Below are 22,570 nucleotides of genomic sequence, written 5' to 3'. Positions count from 1 at the left end.
TGACTCTTGAGACGGTGAGAGTGGCTGACGTCTCGGTTTGGGTTGAGGGAGAAAGAAGTACTAGGTAATTGTTGTAGATGTATCTATCATTATCATCAATACGATTCATTGTTTGGCCTTGGCAGATGTGTGGATTCCACTGAGTGCCATGTGAATGGTTAATTGAACCGACCCTTTAACCCTACGTAATCAAACGTCATGAAAAATGAATTAGGTGAAAAATAAACTGACCTTGGATCCGACCTCCACTTTAACCTCCAGGACTTTTCCAGGCATGGGTGCTCCCACTTGACCCTTGATAGATTTCTGGGCCTTGGGATGGAACTTCATTTCCTGGGTGGAGGAACAAAGATTCCATTCATTCAGTCATCCAACCAATAGTCGTCTATCTATCATCCATAATTTATCTATCTACCAACCCATGCTTCTCTTCTTACATCAACACATCCCTCTATGTATCAATGCCACTGACTATCCCTGCATCGTTTCCCCCCCTCCTTCTGTACCTTCATGGCGAGGGTGTCTTTAACCAGCACAGATCTCAGCTGTCCGTTGAGCTCAAAGAAGACCTCTCTCTGACCGGCCTTGTTCAGGTCACCCAGTGCCAGCGCCTTGATGTGGAGGGTCTTCCCTCTCTCCAGCTCCACCTGAGATAAATCAAAGCCAGAGAGTGGAGGAGGAATGGAACAGAGGAGAGGAAGAGTGTGAAGGAGGAAGGGACAGAATTTATATTAGACTTTTTTGAGGTGAGTCCAGCAACAGCAATAAAAACAGACTGCACAGCTTGATGAAATTAAAAAGTTAGTGGGGCGAGACGAGCAGAATGTTTCCTTTTTTCTCTGCAGTAATCCCCAGGATGCACTCTGTTGAAGGGTAGGAAACCATCCAGGACTTTTTTTAACTTTAACACTTAATTTAAATGGCCAAATAGTGCAATGTATGATTGGAGAATTTTTTCCCATTTCACTACATTTACCCAGTTACTGCTTGTCTGCTTTTATTCGTTGTCCATTGGTGTGTGTATCTAAATCTTAAAGGATCATTATGGGTTGAATGGGAACAGATGAAGCTCCTCAGAGGTCTTTTATTCACAGGACACATTTTAACTTCACATGAGTCACAAGTGTCCCAGTGAGACACGACAATGTGAAGATGAGTCAGCTTGAACCAAACCAGGGCCCTGAAACTCAAATGGATTACAGCCATTATTCATTTAATTATCTAAACCTGCTCTTTTCCTACCACAAGTCAACATGTATTGATAACCAATATATATATATATATATATATAAAATTGGCGAATATGTAGATCATGTACAGCTGCTTCAAGTCTCCAGTAATGTTAATCCACACGAGTGACAAGTAAAACAGCATTTAGCATTTATAGCAACAACAGCAGAAGCAGCGACGACAAAAAGTGACTAATGCATTTAGATACGCTTGAAACTTTTTATAGTATTTTAGCTTGCCAAATTGTATCCCTAGCATCATCTTTTTATATTGTACAGCACTTTGTAACTTTGTTTTGAAAGGTGCTATCTAAATAAAGTTACCATTTTTAAACCATATACATAATATCTGTTGAGAAAACAGGCAAGAGAGCACAGACAAAACAAAAAGCCAGCGTACGGTTTGTGTTGGCACTTTGCTGTTTCACCACATCAGAGTAGTAAACGGCCATGAGTGGGTATTTTCTGTAAATCTGTGTTTACGGCGGCAGCAGACATCAAATAAAGAGAGAGGAGGTATAGACAGAATGACAGTATGAGCGATAGAGAGACACCGTGTCAGATCTGAGGATATAAAAACATTTTCCAGCCTTTAAACTAAGTCACTACCTGCCACTTGTAACAGTGCTGTTAAAAGACACACAGACATTACTCTGCGTCTCAGCAGCACACAGTCCCTCTCACATCCATTCTTCTCAGCTCTGTGTTGTCTTGCTCGTCTCTCCCTCGACACCAGCCACTGCACCTCCTCATTTATCTCACGCCTCTTCTCCCTCGTCTCACCGGTCGGGAACTCATTTTTACCGTCTTCCCCATTTGTCCAAATTCCTCTTTTTGTCTAGCTGTCTTTCTCAGTCCCCCACCCCCAACCCATGTGTCATAGCTTTTCAGTTTCTATTGGTATTGTGACACCTATTTCTAGGGCCAGTGTCTCTCATGCCATTATTAATTTCCCTCATCCGGCTCTTTCGGCTTCTATTTTCGCTGCTGTCTCTCTCCGTCTCCCTGACCCCTTCCCCTCTCATCCTATTCGTTTTTCACATTGACATCTCAGGTGCAGAGTCTCCATTGATATTCCAAACTAAGTCTCTGTGCTAAGACGAAAATACACGCCGCTGCAGGTATGTATTGATCTTGGTTTCATTCTGCCTCTCTATTCTTTGCTTTCTCTCTGGCAATCAATCATCGTCTCTCTCCACATTCCTTTACACTGAACTTCTCAGCAGCTTGTGCCGTTTTTAATCGCACTCCTGGCAGCTCTTTACCAAGGAACAGAACTGCCTTCCCCTTTCCAACGCTGTGGCATCCACCCTTCATCTCACAGCTGCTCCTATGAAAAATACAGTGTCTCTCTTTGAAGAGCTGAGAGAATTTTATGAAGCTCAAGTGGATGATATTGTTTAAGATGTAGCCATGTGCACAGTGAAGTTAAAATGACATCTTCAATGCACTGTCTGCCTTGCACCGAGACTTTAACTTGTTTAAATTAATGTGACAAACACTCGTCGCTCACTCCTGCCTCCCACACACCGATGTTACAGGTCGTACAAAGTCTCCTTACAGCACACGTCCTCCTCTGTGGTTGGAATCAATTAACTGCTCTTATGTTCAACCTTGTTCCAGCTCTGAGTTCAATAGAATCTCATCATAGATTATATCCTTTCTCTTTGGTTTCTGGGAAACAGAAACAAAGAAAACATTCAGGTAGTCATTAAGGGTAGAAAAATACTCTTTTACAGTTATTGTAAATAAAGGTAAAGTGTTTATTTAAAGGAAGTTACACAATGCATGCACTATGATACCTTGACTCAACTGCAATACCTCTGAATGAGTTTCTCCAAAGATAATCATTCTTTTTAATTTTTTCACCACTGCAATTCGTTTTAAATTCTTTTAAGCTTTGTTTATTGCATAGTGGGACTGAACCTTATCAATAGCACGAGTTGAGCAATGTGATTACACTTATAACCAACTGGATTTAATATCTTGTGAACAATTTAGCAGCAATAACCTCAAACAAACTGACACACATCCAATCCTTGACTCCAGCTTTCATATTGTTCACTGAATTTCTTAATGATGCATTTAATATGAACATGGCAATAATTGGGGTTTAGTTCAGTCATGGCAGTGGCACCAACACAACGCTTAAACCAGGCATTTCAGACAAAGGACAGTATGAAGAGACTGATGTGTTTTCTAAACATTAGAACGTGCAAACCTTATAAAAAAATAACCTTATTAAACTATGAATCAGTTCACGAGCAGCAGCCAGTTGGATCCACAGTATCTCTGTCAAATTATGTTTCACATCACGAGTTTATTAATGACATGTGTAGTAATGAGATTACCGCGGTGTTAAGAGATTCATGTGTCGGTGTCTGTGCATATTAGCACTGACAGGCTGTGTATGACGGGTCCATGTTGGTGGAAGTCTGTTTATATTTCCGTCAAACATGATTAATGCCATGCTGAGTCATGAGAACATGCCAGATAGGTCAACGTGTTTTTACCTCCTTTTGTGTTGTGTGTGGGTGAATGAGAGTCAAGCACAGAGCCGTCACACGTGTAGGTGTGAACCTGTGTGTCTGAACAGTGTCGATCCAATTTCACAAAGTGGCCACTCGCACTTAATGAAGCTATTTCAGTGTCACATACTTCAGTGTTGTTGTCTGACTCAGAAAGATCAACAATGAAGCATCTTAACCGAATAGAAAAATTACCATATAAAAACTAAAAACTGAATATGATGAGGACATGACCACTACAAGAGGAATCTTCTGAGCCAGCTGCTCACTGGCTGATAAAGCTCCTTTCCTGGAGTTGCAACACGCTGAAATTGAAGAGCTAAACAGTCCCCAACGATTACTGTGAAAACCTTTATATCTACTTCTCATAACAACAACTCTTTGGGGCTTTAGGTCGAGCTCATCGCTCGGAGAGATTTGGTGCTGAAATTTGTTTTGATCAAGGTTTCCAGTGTAGGCTGCACACAATAGATGCAGAGAGCTCATAAACAGCTTTTGTTCCGAGTGTACAGTTACCGGTGCTGTTGCTGCGGCAAACATCTGTAACTAACAGGTGCTGAAGTTTGCTGCTGTCACTGCAGATTTAACACAGACGCCAACTAAGGCTCACACTCACAAACTCACAGTAGTTCTCTAAACGTCATCCTCCGAACATCTTCCTTTTTATATAGCAGATTGTTTAACTGAGAAAAACTAATTTAAATTAAGGTTTGGTTTCATGAATTTGTTGCATAAATCCAGAACAAAACCCAACATTATATTTTGTTTGCGTTTCACTTAGTCCACACAGTGTCAGATCACACACAGAGACGCCTGTAGTTACCTCAGAAAGATGTTTTCTCGGTGAAATGCAAGAGTGAATTAAACAACCTTGACTATTAACAACATTCCTAATTTACGAAACTCACCAAATTGCTTTAGCTGCTCGGTGCTATTTCTTCTCCTGAGGGCTCCTCAGTGCTCTGACTCCTGCAATCAGCATTTCAATAGCTCCCACACATGAGCAGAAAGAGAAATGTGCTGGAGCACCTAACATTTACCATTTCTGATGGTCCTCAGACACTGACCTGCTGCAACACACTGTGTCCACAGAAGAGCAGAATATCTGACTAACACGCAGTTCACACCCCAACTGTGACCTTGATGCGCTTACATGCATTAGATTGAACAAAGACACCTCCTTAAAAAGGTGTAAACAAACTAATACTGCTTTATGCACTTAACATGATGAAATCAATGCAGCAGAATGTAGGTACACACATGACCTGACACCACTTTCATTAACACTAGTAAAAATGAATTGAATCCCAAATAACAGCGGTGAGATCAATTGTTCTTAATGCAACCGCCTTGTTCAGCCCTTGTGGATTTGTTCACAGTGAGAGAAAAGAAGGCAGCAGCTAACAAGAACTTGATGCTTTCTCTGACAGGTCACTTCTTTCGACATGTTTTCATTCCATCCCTTGCCTGGTACCACTAATTGGACCTGATCTGGGGGGGGGGGGTGCCCATCGTCATGACAACAGGGGCAGGCTTATTTATGTGGCGGTGACTAACTGAGGTGGAGCACAAAGCCGAATGTCATAAAGTTCTAAACACAGTTGGAGATTAGGATAAACAGCAGCAAAGCAAAGTGAATACAGAGCTGGAAGAAGGTATCAGTCGTTTATTTTGCCTCAACTACAAATCAGGAACAATTTATTCAAGCGAGCCGTTTAGTTTATTGTAGGAATGTAAAACAAGCGCCACTGACGACTGATCTGTAGCTTCAAATAGAATTTAAGCATTAACTTATTTAAGATTTACTGCTTAACACAACTCTGATTCTGGGTCTTGTGTCTCATAACTCTTTTACCCCAAATTTAGAAGGCACACTTTTTTTAAACGCAGGTAAACTCACTAAAAACGGCTTACAGACTCTTATCTTATATTTTCGATGTCGCAAATGCACTGACAACTGACGCCATGTGATATCCAGCCTGTCGTGAGTGACAGGAAAGGAGGGCGGAGGGTCATCTCATCTTCTGGGTCGGAGCTAGATATGCGCAATCAATACTAAACCAACCCAATCAATGCTGGTCCTGATTCTTGGAGAAGAATACAGCAGCCGAATAGTGATGCTCCCATGTCTCATAATAAAAAAATCAATTAACACGAGCCTGGAACCATTTTGCTCCAGTGACATGAAGCAGTAATTAACCATGGATGCCTTTGGTCACTGTGAATCTCTGTCAGTAAAATCTATGTGTGTGTTGCTCATAACTGAGAAAATATTGAAAGAAACAAAAAGATGTAGTAGATCTGTAATTAATTAATGGCGTGTGTTAGGATTATAGTCAACGCTGGCAGAAATAAGACTGAGTGATGCAGAGTGCCCAAGCAGAGCCGTGAGAACATAGTTAAAGTTAACAGCTGAAGGGAAACTAGAATTTAATGTTGTCATGAATTCTTTAATTGAATCAGTGCACAGAAAAAATAGCTTTTTAACAGACATTTCTTCAAACTGTGAAAAAAAAAAAATTCAATAAATGATAGCTGGTTAGAAAATGGAGGGATGACTCAGCAGTCCGAGAATAGATCAGTGCAAAATGTAGAACCACCTGGAATAGGATGACTTTTTCCTGTTAGAGATAGAGGTTCTTATACTTGAGTTTTTGTTCCTGCAGTCAGGAAAAATAAACATGAACATGACAGGTCTGTTCTTTAAGGAAACCTTTAGGAGATTTATGCTACTCGCACTGATAAATGTCACATTTTCTCTTTGTACTACAGAGTGCCAAATTAGCACGACCCATTTTCTTTAAACTGACTACGTTATATCCCTTATATAGGGCGCTGATTGAGGACAAGAGGCGCATAGAGCTGTGGGTACGAGGCCTCAGGGACGCTGGGTGAGATTGAAGCAAGCCACAGATCGGGAAATATAACGAGTGCCTCAAGTTCCTGATTCAGGGAGCGTACACGCGATGAGCTGCTCAGTCCCTCAAACCTTTCCACCTGGACCAAAGTGGAAAACACTGGAGCACGTCCAGGGCTCGGGCTCAAAGCCTCTGTGGCAGGACACAGTCAGGTGTCGCAGCCCCCTGCAGAAGCCATCAGCATCACAACGAGCAGCTGCAGACAAGCACACGCCTCCACAGAGAGAAACACAGGTGAGCAGCAGGACCTCGAATACCATCAGGAGTTCTGGTGACTGGGCACGAATGGCACACTGTCACAACCTAAGGCAAAACATCCTCTCGGTCTCTGAGGCCTAGAACATCATCCTATAGTGGAAGTGACAGTGCCATGGAGGGGCGACATGGAGGAAGAGGGACAAATATGCCACGAGCAGGACCGGAAGGAGAGCTGCATGGCCATCGCTGCTGGATGCAGAGGATCTGTGGAGCATCACTGGAAGAAGCCCTGAGACGACTTTATATCACTGGAGTGGCAAAGAGCAGAGGCATGAGCGTCACCAAGGCAACGCAGAGAGCCTGGAGATGGCTGTGGATTAGGAGATCCATGGCCACCTGAACAGATACTGGGACCTGATCACAACTGGGAACGTGGAATGTGGTGGAGACAGAAGGTGTCCTTCCCACAGACAGGCTCAGGGTACTGGTGTAAATACTGCTAACCCCAGCGTGCTATTATCTGTATGATTAGGAAAGAAGTATGACACACATACTTTACAAACTATGCGTGGTGCCAAAACATTTCTCAAAAAAGAAGGATTAACTGGAGGTTAACATAATTAAAACCACTGTTAACATATTCAGGACCTTTTGCTAGTATTTCAACATATTTGGATATATGGATCACAGCGCAGAGTGTCAGCACCATCACCTTTAAACTTATCTGCACGAGGTCAACTTTTATTTTTAGATATTACACTCCACGCTGCAGCAACAACAACTAACAAGCATCTATAAGACCACTGCCATCGGGATCAAAGTCTTACAGCATCAGGCCTCATCTCCTGGTTTGACTGTGTCGCCCTCACATAAACATTAGTGGCTGCCTTTAGAGGACGCTCCCACAGAAGCACGACACAAGGTCGCTACTGGGCAGTGGTCAAAGCTGTCATAGACCAGTCCCACCCCCTGTCTGACTGCTGCACACTGTCACCATCTGCTCACAGGTACTGACTCCTACTGAGGAAATGAGTTAAGAAAGAGCAGCGTCACCACAAACAGCTCACTAGACTTGTGATCACTGCATGGTAATGTGCCCTGGGTTCACTCACTCAAGTGTTAATGGTTTTCTATGTGTTTTTTTACTACTCCAGGATGAATAAAAGTGCAGTCTAATGATGAAGTGAGATTTTCTTTTCAACACAGTTTACTATTAAGTGGCCACTTGATTGTTGAAGTCTGTGTGTTTGCATCTTAAAATCCAGGATACTTTTGCGAGAGCCTCTAAAAAAACAACTCAGTTTTGATTGAGGCACAAAACTATTTCTTTATGTGATAACGCACTGAGTGACAGACTCTTTCAACATCTCCTTCAGCAGCAAAGCACATTTCTTTTTGTTCTGACGTGTGTGGCAAAGGTTAGCGTCAGTAGTTTCTATAATCTCTTTGGTATTCACTAATCAATCTGGACCTGAACATTTACTCAGGCTTGAGTTTTGCTCATCAGCGGTTCCTCTTGTCATCCTCCTCAAATCATCCGTTTATGCATCTTTTCTGCAGCTGTCTCCTGTTCCGACACAAACTCTCAATCAGCACAGCGGGCCTGAAATATTCCTCCCGACTCTATAAGCACGTCTGCATATCTGCAGCCTGACGATCCTGCTTATGGAACAGTTTGGAGTCGACGGGGTTCCTGTTTCGACCGATTTTGTGGCTTTGCTGTGACAGTAGTGGCCAATTATCACATCGTCTCTCGCCCTCCTGCACCACACTAATTAGTTTGCAAGCAAAGCAAATTCGGCTCATTTGTTTCTCTCCTTCATTGGAATGATTGGTCACAGGCCTCCCTGTCGGAGAGTAAACAAACCCTACAGTCTCTTTGAAATCCATAAACGTTAGATTTGGTCAGAGGTGCCGGCCTCAGGTGCTTCTCCTGCTCTCGAACATCACATGACAAAATGAAGCGGGTATCTCTGTGCAGGAGACGAAGGGATCAGAAATGCTGTTTGTTGTTCCTTTGATGAAGTCTTAATATCTCCGTCCCCCCCACTGTATTATCAGCACCTCACTGTGCCGCTGCACCAAACTGCATCAAACCTCCACCATCTGCAGTGATGGAAAAACGTCCTGCTGATCCGCTCCGTGCTTCGTGCTACTGCTGATTCATCTGAACGTATTAATGGGCTGAATTAATTTTTAAACGAGTGACTAATACAATTAAATGTGTTATCACAGCATAAGTGAGAAAAACAATAATCTCAGTTCTGGATTAATGTAACAGAACAAGTGAAAAAAGTTCATTAAACAATAGATTCATCTCAAACTGAGAGAGGCTTTGTTTGAAATGTAGCTTATTTCCATTTGTAGACGCAAAGTCCAACCCACAGTTTATAGAGCATTCAAAGTACTGGCTCGTACCGGTGTTGACATCAGTCCCACTGATGCAGCATGGATTGTGCTCCTATTCACAGTGTGCATGGATACAAATGTTCCATGGTGTGCACATAGATTCTGAGATGTCAGAAATTGGGTTGAGTACTCACCTCAAACTCCTCTGCGATCTTGGGTCCATCCAGGAACAGTCTGGTGCTGAGACAATCCACTGGGCCAAAGTTTGCTGGGAAGGAAACAGACGTGATTTCAATCCTTCTAATTCCAGATATATGTCTGTACGTGGAATGCACATCTCTAGAACGGCTCATCTTGTCAACTTCACACTTGGCATGTGTATTGCTAAGGGGCCAAAGACGTTCATGTTTGAGTTTGGTGCCATTGAGACACACGATACGTTCAATATGAATAAACTTTGAATATAAAGGCGACCAGGGCTCTGTGGCAGCAGCAGGCAACTTCGTGAAAACAGCAAACAGGTGAGCAGCAGCGTGGTGCAGCTGCAGGGTTCTGTGGACTGAGTCACCTTGACAGTTTATCAGAGAACCATCTTGTGTCCCCTACATGTCTGCCTGTGTCCCTGACTGCATCACAAGTGGGAATAAAACCTGCCGTGTGAAGATCAGGCTCTGGGCCGTGTTCGCTGCTAAGATAGAGTAGAAAATGTAAAATCCAAAGGAAGTGTACTCCAATTAAAACTGGCTGCTTGAAGCAACAACGAAGTTTGCATGAATCTGTCTGTAACAACTCTCAGTCATGTTTAGCCCATTGAGCAGGCGTCCTATTAATAACACTTCCTGACTCCTGTACATGCTGCTGCTGGGCTGAGTGCACTTCAAACTCACACCTGCTTTAAAATGCAGTTTGTAGTTATGCTGATTTCTTCCTGCAGCTCCACTCCTCTCTGCTCTGGTGTCTCATTTGTGCGTTATGTAAATCCACCATGTGAATGACAGGTGATGCGTGGTTTCCCTCTTTTGGGGCCCAACAACCTTTCCCTGAATCCGAGGAACATGATTTGTAAGAAGTGGCACGTACAACAATTCAAAACATCTCTAATCAACCGCTGGAACTTTCAAATGAGTGTCTCTCACTGGAGGTTGTGCTCATTTGAAGCCCCAGTGAAAACAAATGAGTGTGTGCATGTTAGACACCAATCAAACCAGATCCCGGAGAATCAATGAATATAACAGATCATATTTGATGAAATGCACATGTCACTAATTCAACTTTCAATTAAAACAATTACTTGGTGTCTTTTATGAACCATTATGATTCTTGACAGCTCAAATATCAAGTCCGCCCACTCACAAGTGAAGTCCTTGAACTCCTGGAACACCTTCGGGTACATGGCTGCTGACATCACGTCCTCGGGGGTGATCTCGTCTCCGTGGGCGGCTCGCAGCCCCTCCTCCAGGGCCTTGAAGTCCAGAGGTGGCAGCGAGGCACCGGGACGACCCTCGATACGGGGGAGACTCTTCAGCACCTGGGACGGGAGGGGAACAACAAATGGATTGTTAAAAAACGATGGAGGGAGAGGAAAAAGAGAGGGGACACTAAAAAGGAATGAGAGTGCACGACAGAAGAAAGAAAGAGGAAACAAATAGAAGGCTAAAACTTTTTATGGACAGTCGTATTTCGGAGTGTTTCCCCACTGGCAGCATCCCCACGGGGCACTGGAGCAGGTGGGATGTACAAAGTTCTGCCTCACGACTATACATCTGGATGAAAGCTGCAAACTGTCACATCGTTTAATGACAGAGAGACTTCAGGTGGGAGGAGGAGGACAACAGAGATGCATGGGGAGCGATGTTTTGAGGGATGGAGGAAGAGGGAGAGAAACACTCGAATCGGGGCGAATACAAAACTTATTAATGCCAGGCTTTTTTTGGCATTTGCATAAAAGTGGCACCACTGCTGTGTCAAGATCTGCAGCGATTTCAACTTTGCTTCTCTCCATCTCCCCCACTCTAACTCGTCTTTCTCTCTCCAGTACAGTATCATCAGGTCTTTGACTGACTGCAGCATGGTCGCACCCACTTCATCCACCGTCCTTTCCTGGAAATAGCGGAGGAGAGAAAACGACAAGGAGGCCGACAGAAAGAAAGAGGATAATTCACAGGCTGCTATAAGACTAATGATATGACATTTTATCTGCCCACACAGTTGTTGGTATCTGACACAACTTGTAGAGACGATCCATCTGAGGCCAGGGGGAGAATAATAAGTTGGGACACGGGCTTCTCACCTGAAGGCATCAGTTAGTGATGACAGAGAATCTACAGCTCTGAGGAACGGAGGGAACGATTCAGGAATCTCTACGATTAGTCCAGTTGGTTTAACTTTGCATATGCAACGTGGCATGAAGTGATAGAAAGTTATTAACAGTATGTTTTCATTGTAGTCGACTGTTTCCTGGAGAGATTTAGTTTATAAGGTACAAAGTGTAGGATTTAATTTATTGGCCGAAATGAAATATAATATATTGTAATAGAGCAAAAAAAATGTAGATATATATTTTGGTAATTATTTATTTGAAGACTGATGAGCAGAGAGAGTGACTTTAAAAAACAAGTCTGAGGTCAATCACGACTTCCAGGAGAAATCCAATATTTTCTCTCTGAACAAATCAAATGGTTAAGACTCACACTCTACTACTGTTAATTAGATTAATTCATATTATTCATCTTATAAATGTGTTTCACTCCGTTGCCTGTGTGAACTCTGCACATACATATATTCATGGTGTCTCTGAAGGTATGCTCTCTGTTGCATTGTAGTCATTTCACATCTTGTGTGTCCGTGGAACATGACCGTCCACGAGGGAGAGCGTGTGTGTGCCCTGCAGACGTCTCCAGACAAAAGGAGGCAGTGCGATTAGTCACAGAGATAACAGTTCAAAGATGGCTGACTCATCTGAGTCCGTGCTCATTTGCATTGTGTCCTTAAAGGATGTCTAACACCTCAACTTCTGGATTGTTTAAGTGTGAGCAATAGTGGCTCTGTGTGTGTCTCTCTCTGTGTGTGTGTGTGTGTGTCTACATTAACAAATTAAGGAAAGGGTTAACTCTTCAAGGTTATTTGCTTGTTCTCATTTTCCATCACATTTTTACAGTCGCACATTCTTCCCCTCTTCCTTTCTTGTTGAGATTCTGCTGTTGTTTTTTTCTAGTCTTGAATTCACTCTCTTTCTGATGGCCTCGTTATTCTCTCTCTCACACACTCTCTTTCTCTCTCCTGCACTCATCCTCCCACTGCCTGTGTTTCTCTCCTTTGGCCTCTTGTCTGTTGTTCTCCTCTCCCTTGTCCACCCCCCCGCGAATGAACCGAGCGTGACGAAACATAGACGAGGAAATGCCTCAATTACAACTTTGTGCCTTGAAAACTTCCCCCTGTGTGAAGTGTGTGTGTGTGTGTTTGAGAACAAGTGATGTTATCAGCACTAATTAATGCCAGCAAAGCTCCATTAAAGGAACAATTATAATTCCCTGCTTCTAGCAAGAAGATGAACTGCTGCTAATACACTGATCAAATCAGGACTTCCAAATGGAGCCAAATTCAAATGTATTAAAGCAACACTTATTGAGTAACAGCGCCCCCTGCAGCAACATGGTGATTCATGGCCATTCTGTTGGGCTCCATTGGGCTCCATTCCCGACTGTATTAAAAAAAAAACTAAGCAGGGGCTCTGACTGTGTCCCACTCACTGAGCTGAAACCCATTTGAGTGGTGATATTACCCATGATCACCGGCTGCCTGAGCCAAAAGAGCAGCGGCTGTAACAAATACACCAGATAAACGCTGGTTTTTAAGGACTTCTGAGTCTTTTTAACTGATCTACACTTCTCACAGGAGCTCGTACCGGCTCAACTTACAGAAAACAGACGTTATTGGTGAGAAGTGGTAATGAAGGCCGCAGCGTTCCCACCTGAACACAATCAGGGAGCCATCAAACTAACTTTGAAGCTGCTATTTTAAGGTAGAACAAATGCACAGTGTTGCTTTAATAGATTCAGTAAAATAGCCGTCATGCCTCCAGTCAGCTGTTTCAAGATGTAATATCATAAACAAAATGACTTTTTAATTGCTCTTCTATATTAATCAACATCTCTACAGGGGGGTTGGATAGTGATTCCTTCGATTTAGACCCTGAAAGTTTAGTGTCAGTAACATCGGGTTTAAACCTGCAGCCTGGATGTAAACACACAACTTGAGCTTTTGTTGTACATTGTTTTATTTGTGTGTCTCTGAATTGAACTGAATCAGTGGGAAGGGGAGTGGGTTTTTGCAATCAGCTGTTTGTGCATTCAACACAGAGGCTACATTGTCATTGTTGCCCGGCTGTGAATATCTAGAGGGGAGTTGTAGAGAAACGCTCTGACGTGATATGAAACTTATACACGTGTGCTGAGGATTTGCTTTGAACACTATAATGCGAGCTGCGGCTTTGACAAAATTCCTTATGAATGGTGCAAGCTGCCTGAGCCTCATGGAAAATGCATTCTCGAAACCGGGTTGAGAGACAGGTGGAGGGCGATGGGATGGAAAGTTTGTGAATCCCTGGGGCTGTCGCGGGTGAAGCTGCTAAACATACTGATCGTATAATCAGCGTATAAAGTACAGCGGTGCACAGAGACAGAGGGAGGAAGAACAACTTGATGATGAAGGTGACGGAAGAAACAGCATGTTCACAAAGTTATGACGAAGCAAGGAATATCACAAACAATACAAAAAATAGGAAAATTGCTGGATTTGATACCGTTAATCAAAAAAGGTCAGTAAACAGGAAAGGTTTACAGATGTGCTGCAGCAGCTCTCAGCCACATGCGCTGACATGATGAGTCTCCTGTCAGAGAGGGCGGGGGGGCCGGGAAGCAGCCGGCTCCCTGAAAACGCCTCATGGAAATCTTCTGCAGACGTTAGTTGTGAAAACATCACAAACACAGTCTGACTCTTTTGGGGCTTGGGGCATATCAAGCATGCCAATATGTCAGTGGGTTTTTGGGGAGTGTGTAGTAAATTTGCTTTTCTTTGTGTAACTCTCCCAAGGAGACCTCACGCTGTTGCTCCCTGATGCGCATGAGAGCGTCTCCCTGCTGTGTGCAAGCGTGGAGAGCCGAGACAGGAGAGGGAGACAGACGTGGACACGAGAGGACGGAGCAATATCACGGTTTTCTTCACCGTTTTCTCCGGCGTGGTCACGGGGAAGCGCAGCTGTCAGATGTAACCGAGCATGTGACAGAATTTCTGCACTTGAACGTACACGTGTCATTAAATCCTGCCTGTGTTTGTGTGTCGGTTCTATTGGAGGAAGCGTTGTCAAGGGAAAATATTTAAAGTCTTGTGTAGTCGGGGTTGTTGTGATCAAAACTGGTGTGTGTTTACCTACATGAGACTGTCAGGCTTTCCTATCAATGCTCATCCTAGCTGAACAACATTCAGACCCTGTTCAGACATGGTGATAATCCGTCCTGAGGCATGAGATCACCAGAGGACAGCGCTCTGCAGTTCAGACCTCTTAATAACATGTGTGCTCGTACGTCATTCGTGTTTGTGAAGATCAGGTCGTTTTTTATCCAGTTGGAGTTTCAAGACGTATCCAATGAGCGAGTGCGTCAGTGCGAGCAAGTGAGGGAGAGAGAGAGAGAGAAAGCGAGCGGAGTCAGGAGGGGCTGAAAGAATGAAGCTAGGAAGAAAGATTTGACCAATTTAAGAAAACAATCAATAATTATGAGGTGATTAGTATTTATGTCGTGGTGGAGGCGACAATCCCATCAACATGTGGTCACTGATAAGAGTAGAAATACACGTTGATCTTATCAGATGAGAAGCTGGGTCCTTCATGTGTGTGTTCACAGAGCAAAAACAATGAGGCCACAGACCTGATGTGGTCCAAGTGATCAGATCTCAGGACAGAAGTCAAAACCTGGTCTGAACCATCTTACCTACATAGTCCCTGCTCTCAGTGGAGTCAGTGCACCTTCTGCCACCAGACTCCTGCTTCTGTCTGATGCTCTCAGGGGATCACAGATTAGTTGCTATTCACTGAGGGAATCCCTCTGCATCTCTTTAATCAATAGGGTCGATGCTAAAGTCTTTGTACAATTAGGTTTCTGCCGTCATGTTAATTTGTATCTTCCCTGATTGAAGCAGATATAGTGCTTCCTTTAAAAAATGAATGAATGTTAATGACAGTCACCATTGGAAATGACTCGGAGGTCCATGAAATAAAGAACTCAAGACAATCGAACCTACCTTAGATCTGAAGGGCTCGGGGAATCCGCCATGTGGTATCCCGACATGTCCCTGCAGGAACTCCACCACAGAGAGGGGGAAGGACAGCTCGTCTGCTCTCTCCTCCACCTCCGCCCGCGTCAGGTTGTTCTGCACCATGAACTGAGCCAGGTCGCCCACGATCTTTGAGGACGGAGTCACCTGAGAGAGGAGAGGAAATAACCGTGAGCACCTCCACTGGTTAAATTGAATCCTTTTATTGTTTAAGACAAGTTAGAGGAGAACGGAGAGAAGAGCTAATATTAGTCTTTTTATCTCTCTGTAGGATATTTCTGTTTCATCCCAGATTTAACACCAGATATTAGTTAGGCTCCTGCTCACAGATGATATCTCTGTTTGCTCCGGACCAAGAGGTGTTTTTTCTTTTTCTCTGGTGTGTGTCCACTGCTCTTTTAATCTGACAAACTCACACAGGATAATATTACAGTTTCACTGGTGTAATCTTGTTTTTAGTCTCATCCCCAAACAATAGAAATAATTTCATTTGTCTGTCGGACTTTTTCTCTGTAACGCGTCGCTGTGTAGATTTTGCAGGTTGACGTGCCCATCCACAATCATTTCACCAAAAACAGCAAAGTGTCCACTGTGTCTTTGTGGGAATGAAGATGCTGCCTATGAAGATTAAGTGCTGAGTGACCCAGAGAGAAGAGAGCACCAGGCGGGCGGAATGAGAAATGAAAAGTTGTTTACATCTACACAGTGTCTAAAATCATTTGATTTAGCAGCAGCAAACAAAACCACACAGGTTGCATCTGTGAGAAGGGAATAAACCTGAAAGAGGGAAGAAGAAGAAAGAGGGAGGAAACATTCATTAAAAAGCCCATGGATTCATTCGTTCATTATTGATAATGGCATATTATTATGCTAATAGCGATCTCTATTAGCATAATGGTGATAAGTGGAGTCTTTTTTGACTGCGAACAGGACACGGATGTCAATAGTGTGCATTACTCTACTGTTGTGTATGGGGAACAGATTTAAAGCTTCCTCTTCATTCCATTTAGCACTTGAACCATTAGAGAGAGAGAGAGAGAAAGGTCAATTAATGTGACTCACCAGCAATACAAAATAAATCTAAAAACCAGGTTTCACTTTTTCTACTCGTGCTCAATTCAGTGAAAAGCAGGAGGGAGGTGAGCACTTTGTCTCCGGGTGCTCGAGACCCAACCTCTTTCAAATCTAAAGCTGCTCTCACATTCCGGGCCCCTCCAGCCGAGGGCCAGGGTCCTGTGTGTGATCCCCACACATATCTGAGGAGCTCTAAACTTAACCGCTGACATATTAATGATTACAGAGAACAATCGGGGGGGGGGCACACTCTACGATATGACAGCGTTTGTGCAGATAAAAAGAAAAGAGAGAGAGACAGAACAGGTGAACAAATAAAGCCCAAATTGACATTCCCCACTGAATTCCCCCACAAAGAACTTGACACCTATTTCCATGATGTGGTGCCAAGTCATCCCGAGTGAGACATGAAACACACAGATGGGCTCGTACAAAAATGCTGCTCTGGGATTACCCACAACCCTCCTGGGGCTTGGTAACGGTGTGTGTGTGTGTTTGCAGAAGTGCTTTTGGTCTCATGGGATGACAGGACTTCTAAAAACTGTATTAAAACCTGTTGGAGAAAGCAAATACCACCAGTGCAACCACACTGGTATTCATCAGAGAATTCTACTATTTAAAATCCACTGCAGGTTAAGTGTGTATCGTTTTTGGACATAAAAGTCACCAGTTTACATGCTGAACCTATTTTTAGATGCAAGTGACAAGAAACGGTTAGGTTAAGGTTAGAGCACGTCCACAAAATCAATGCAAGTCAATGTAATGTCCTTTGGAATCATGGAGACACGACTGTGTGTGTGTAAAACCGCTTTATCTCAATTTAAATAAGGATGCTTTAAAATTTACTCTAGTTGAAGCCAAAATTAACATAATATAAGATATAATATTTTTATGAATTCTTTCAGTAGCTATTGACGATTGCAGATTCAACAGGGCTATGGAGGAAACGAGGGGGTGTTAGATGTGTAATTTGGTGGAGTTTAAACTCCGTCCTGTTTTCTTTTGAACTGTACTATGAAGAGTTAAGCACTTAAATCTCCAAAGCAAATGATCAAACAGACCCCGGAATATTCTAATGAAATTTAAATGGTTGTTTACTTTGGATGGTTTACATTTCCTGGTTGGACAGAGTGTTTAGTTTGTACTTTCCCCAGCATTATAAAATAGTTACGTCTTGTCAGTAAATGTAAAAGCTGCTCGAGTTGACTTTTCTTCATTTCTGGCCCTTTTCTGTACTCGACGTGCTCACATGAATTCATGGTGTCTTATGTGGGCTGGACATCGTCACTCTAAATAACACAACACTAACAACTGTTGTTGAATAAATGAGATGGCGTTTTCTCTCAAAATGGAATCGAGATGGGTCTAAATACCGTTATACCACTGAGCCTGGCCGCCGTTGCTATGGAGAAGAAGCCCGTTAGAGCAGCAAATCAAACACCGGCGTGGTTACTGCATCCATCCGAAATGAAAGTGACTCCATTTAACGTTCATATCAGGTTCCCATGTTCTGAAAACTAAAATCTTCAGCTTCCAGCCGCAGTATCGGAGATTACAGACTCAATGATGGGATGTTAATTATCTTTTACAGTGGTGTAACAGGGAGACCTTCACAACCATCCTGGCCGTGGACATTCTCCAATTGAGACTCACATAAAAAGCGTCTTTAGAGAAAACGCAGGGGACTTTATTTGTGGAAGCACAGGCACCAGAAATAGTGCTCCCACTGTGGCCTTACATTCTTACAGCATTAGTTATGTGAAAACTGTGTCACTGCAATAAATCTCCCAGTTACAAACTACACCTCTAAAAAAAATGTACACGATGCTTTTCAGAGTCCAGAACCCCTTTGGTGAATTTCAAAAATTGGAAGTCGGCCCTTTTCGCTTTCGTCTAACCCGCTGATCGTGACAAGTGTGCGCTTCCTGTTCACACTTCCTCGCTGCGACACCTACCGCTCGGCGTGATTGGGCTCGTGAATAGTGCGGATAATGATACATTTCTTCAACAGAATGACTGTTTACAGAGAAGCTTAAGATATTTCAATGGGCTGCTGAAATCCCCAGAGACGCCATTAACTTGGTGTTGCTGTGGAACAAAGGCTCACCGCCCAGTTCTGAAATCAATCAAAAACCCAAGAAAGCAGCGGGACTGTGTGTTCCTCATCTCCCTTCAGCCCCAATCCCCCGTTCTCTATTGTTTCCACCGTCTTTCTGTCTCCAGGGTCCAGTTTTTCCTCATCACTTTCACTGGGAAGTTTTTTAACAACGTCTCACTCCATCCATCCCCCTCCAACTACCATCGTCTGTCTTCACAGTGAAAACCCAAGGTGTTGACGTTTGACCCTTTCCTTGTGCATCCCCTTCGCCCTGTCCGCTCTTCTCCTCCCCCACAGTATCATGGGGGATGGGGGTGTGTGTGGGGGGGTGTTCTTACACTCTCATTATCCATCTCTGTTGATGAATCACCCTCCTCCGACTCGCACCAGGTGCCTCACGCACACACACACACACACGCACACGCAGGAGAAAGAAACCAGACTTCCAACTGTGTGTGAGATGCATGGCACGTGTGAGGTTTTCTATATTTTTAGGCAAGGGGTGTGGTAAATCACATTCCGGCTACGCAGTGTTAGAAAAATCGGATTTCGTCTGTTCCTGTGTGAAGCTGAAATCCATCTCTCAACTCTTCAACGCAAGGTTCTTTGCCTTTAGCAAAATATATCAGAGTACAATCATATAGTCGCTTTAAAAATGTGGGAATTGGGTTTATTTTTTTCAATAGAAAGATTATATATATATATATATATATATATATATATATATATTTTATCAGGATGTGAAAGATGAGGGTTGTGAAACTACGTTTTTTACTGAGCAATTAGAAATATAACTTTCTGGAAAATGTGTCAGTGGTTGTCATTTCTGTACAATTTAAACATCAGTGTTTTGGGCCATTACAGAGCTGATTTTGAGAATGTCAGAGATGCTATTAGTTGTACTGGTATTTGGTCAGAAGCATTAGAAACAATAAATTAAGTCTTTTGGGGAATAGTCAGAGTTTGCACCAGTTTTTATAGCCTAATGTTAGCTACAAATGTGACCCCACTGGTGGTGCATTAGGAAAAGTCAGGGGATCACAACAGTGATTAGGAATCATCCTCTGGAGACCATGAACGTCTGAATCACAGGCCAGTTATAAAGATGGTTGACATGACGGTGAAACCAAAGCATCTCCGTCACCACCTGGTGGCTAGCTGCATACATCATAAAGCCCTCCTCCTCTATGTTGGTAGAGGGAACATGGACCGAAATAAAAAGTCAAACTTCATGTCAAATACATTTTTCTTAAAGATGGATTCTATTAATTTAGGTAGTTGTTATCAAATTGATGTTGGTCCAAGTATTCTGTGTTAATTAGGTATTCAATGCTATAAAAACAGGGTTAAACTGAGACTGAAGTACAATTGGTCGAGTGCATGAATCAGCTGGACCTCACTGGCTCCTGCTATTGGACAGATCTCATTGGCTCAAGATGGCAGCGTAAATATCTGGGATATTTTATTGCTGGATAGATTGAGGAAGTCGAGATGTGTTGTCCATCTTTATACACAATCTATGATCTGTACTAAACTTCATAGCAAGGTATAATACCCGTTTGCTCTCTGTGATGCTGTTCCACCTGAAAGCAGCATTCAGCTCTCTGACCTTTCCATGCCCCTCTCACCATATCTTAAACTAATGTCGTTCCTCATAGAGACTCGTTATCACACTTGACCTCTCTGTTCCCTCAGTGCTCCCTCTCTCTCACACAGCTCTTCTTACACATCATGTCCGTCCTCTCTCTTTAACTTATGTGCAGCTCTGAGTGCTCCTGCAAGACTCCAAACTTTGGAAAATGACAGTTGTACGTGTGCTTGTATTCTTGTGTGTGTAATGTGTTTGTGTACTTTGCTCAATTTGTTATGAAATGCAACTCTATCCAAACCTGAACTCCCCTGAAGGGGAAAGGATTATATCATCCAGAAAAGTGCTTGTGTGCATCTGTGTGTGTTATGGAGAGAAGACAACTACACAAACACACACAAACACACCCTACCGCTGGCCAGCCAACCCAGGAGCAGAGTGAAGAATGGGTCCTGTCAGGAGAAGAGGAGACAGGAGAGGGGAGCGATAACAACGGACTCGGAGAGCAGGAGGAGGTGAAGAGAAACGATAGAAAGATTAGGGATACATGAAGGAAGTCTAATCGAAACGAGGGAAGGTGGAAGGGGGGGGCGACGGAGGGGAAGATGAGACGCGATGAAGGTGGCGGGAGAGCAGGGAGAGGCCGGCAGACAGGATGATGAACAGAGTGACGAAAGAGTGAGAGAGAAGGGGATAGACAGATGAACCGAGGGGAGAAGAGTGAGAGGCAGCAGACATGAGCAATAGACATCTGCAGCCCCACAGGCAATACAGGGAGATGCTCCACCTTGAATTAAGAAAGACTGAGAGGGTGTGTGTGTGTGTGTGTGTGTGTGTGTGTGTGTGTGTGTGTGTGTGTGTGTGTGTGTGTGTGAACAGGGTGGAGGTGAGTGAATACGTGCCTGCAATTGCAAATTGGGAAGTGGCAGGGTAAGAGAGGAAGACAGTCCATATCCAAATACATAAACAACTTGTCCTTATATTGACAAGCTCCAGTTGTGACAGATGAAGCTGAGCGAGGAAGACGAGGAGAGGAAAACAGGAGAGTGAACGTATGAGAGAAGCAAAGGAAAAGCACTGGAGAGACAGAAAACTGTGGTTGTGGCTGAATGGAAGTCAGTGACAGTTGAAAGACAACAAATAACTAGACATTAGACTGATATAAAATAGAGCTGAGATCAATGATGGATTGACTAGCTTCTGGTTTTCTTAGGGTCAATGAAGGTAGAATTATTATTATTATGCTAGAATCTTTTACTGTTGGCCAAAACACAGACTTTTAAATGAATACTGCATCGTCCAGCATGGTTCAAATTAAACAGAACAGATTAAACAGACAGAAGCCTGCTTGCTCTTCACGGGTGTAAGACAGAAAAGTGACACACACTTCAACAAGTATGTAACACAGTTGTAAAAATCCTCCTAAACTCGCATCTGAAGGACTAAAACATGTTATATCTTGTTTGATGAATCTTTTGTATTTAATCCGTATAACCAAAGTGGTTTTCAGGAGGCTACGAGGGAGCAAAGTTTACTTTCTGGAGCCTTTAGGGAAGCGAAAAAAACAGCGAGTGAGTCAATAAACCTTAAACTCTTCCTCTAAATACCATCATCCCCATGGGTTTGAGATTGGCTTTGTAGAATTAACAATTGATCAGATATGAAGAAAACAGAGATAATACAGCACGTTAAATGAACTTCTCTTGTTTATCAGAAAAGTATTTTTCCTCCTGCTGAGGTTTACAGTGATACATTATTAAAACAGTGCCTGTAGGGTCTCTTCATCCTTTCCTGTTGCTAAAACAAATCCCTCCAGCACAAACAATAAATGAAGTAGCTATCATTGTTACTTTCTGACAATAGGTCCGTCACCTTATCGTGGTGGAGGGGTTTGCGTGTCCCCGTGAACCTGAGGGCTGTGTTGTCTGGAGCCTTGTGCTCCTGGTAGGGTCTCCCATGGCAGAGTGGTCTCAGGTGAGGGGCCAGACTAAGAATGGTTCAAAACCCTCAATGAATATCGACGAAAGAGGAGATGGGACCCAGCCCGGAGGAAGCCCGGGGCCCCCGTCTGGAGCTAGGCCCAGACGGAGGGCTCGATGGCGAGCGTCTGGTGGCCGGGTTTGCCACGGAGCCCGGTCGGGCATAGCCCGAACAAACTACGTGGCACCCCCCCTCTTTTCATCTCATGGGCCCACCACCTGTGGGAAGACCCGTTGGGGTCGGGTGCGCAGCCACATGGGTGGCAGCGAAGGTAGGGG

At 43.5% G+C, this 22,570-nt stretch overlaps 1 protein-coding gene across 2 annotated transcripts in view; it reads right to left on the bottom strand.

The window, feature by feature from the left end:
• The window catches only part of pcxb (pyruvate carboxylase b), a 256,790-nt gene that overhangs the window by 3,896 nt on the left and 230,324 nt on the right, over positions 1-22,570 (bottom strand). For both annotated transcript variants that reach the window (XM_062384277.1, XM_062384278.1), the window contains exons 22-26: positions 15,520-15,699; positions 10,576-10,750; positions 9,417-9,490; positions 507-647; positions 232-333 (exon numbers count right to left, since the gene is read on the bottom strand). In XM_062384277.1, coding sequence (XP_062240261.1) covers positions 232-333; positions 507-647; positions 9,417-9,490; positions 10,576-10,750; positions 15,520-15,699 — 672 coding nt within the window. The remainder of the gene's footprint in view (positions 1-231; positions 334-506; positions 648-9,416; positions 9,491-10,575; positions 10,751-15,519; positions 15,700-22,570) is intronic.

This window comes from Platichthys flesus, chromosome 24, assembly GCF_949316205.1.
Source record: "Platichthys flesus chromosome 24, fPlaFle2.1, whole genome shotgun sequence".
Taxonomy (NCBI): domain Eukaryota; kingdom Metazoa; phylum Chordata; class Actinopteri; order Pleuronectiformes; family Pleuronectidae; genus Platichthys; species Platichthys flesus.
Note: the sequence above shows the minus strand (reverse complement) of the source record. Positions and strands in the feature narration are given on the sequence as shown.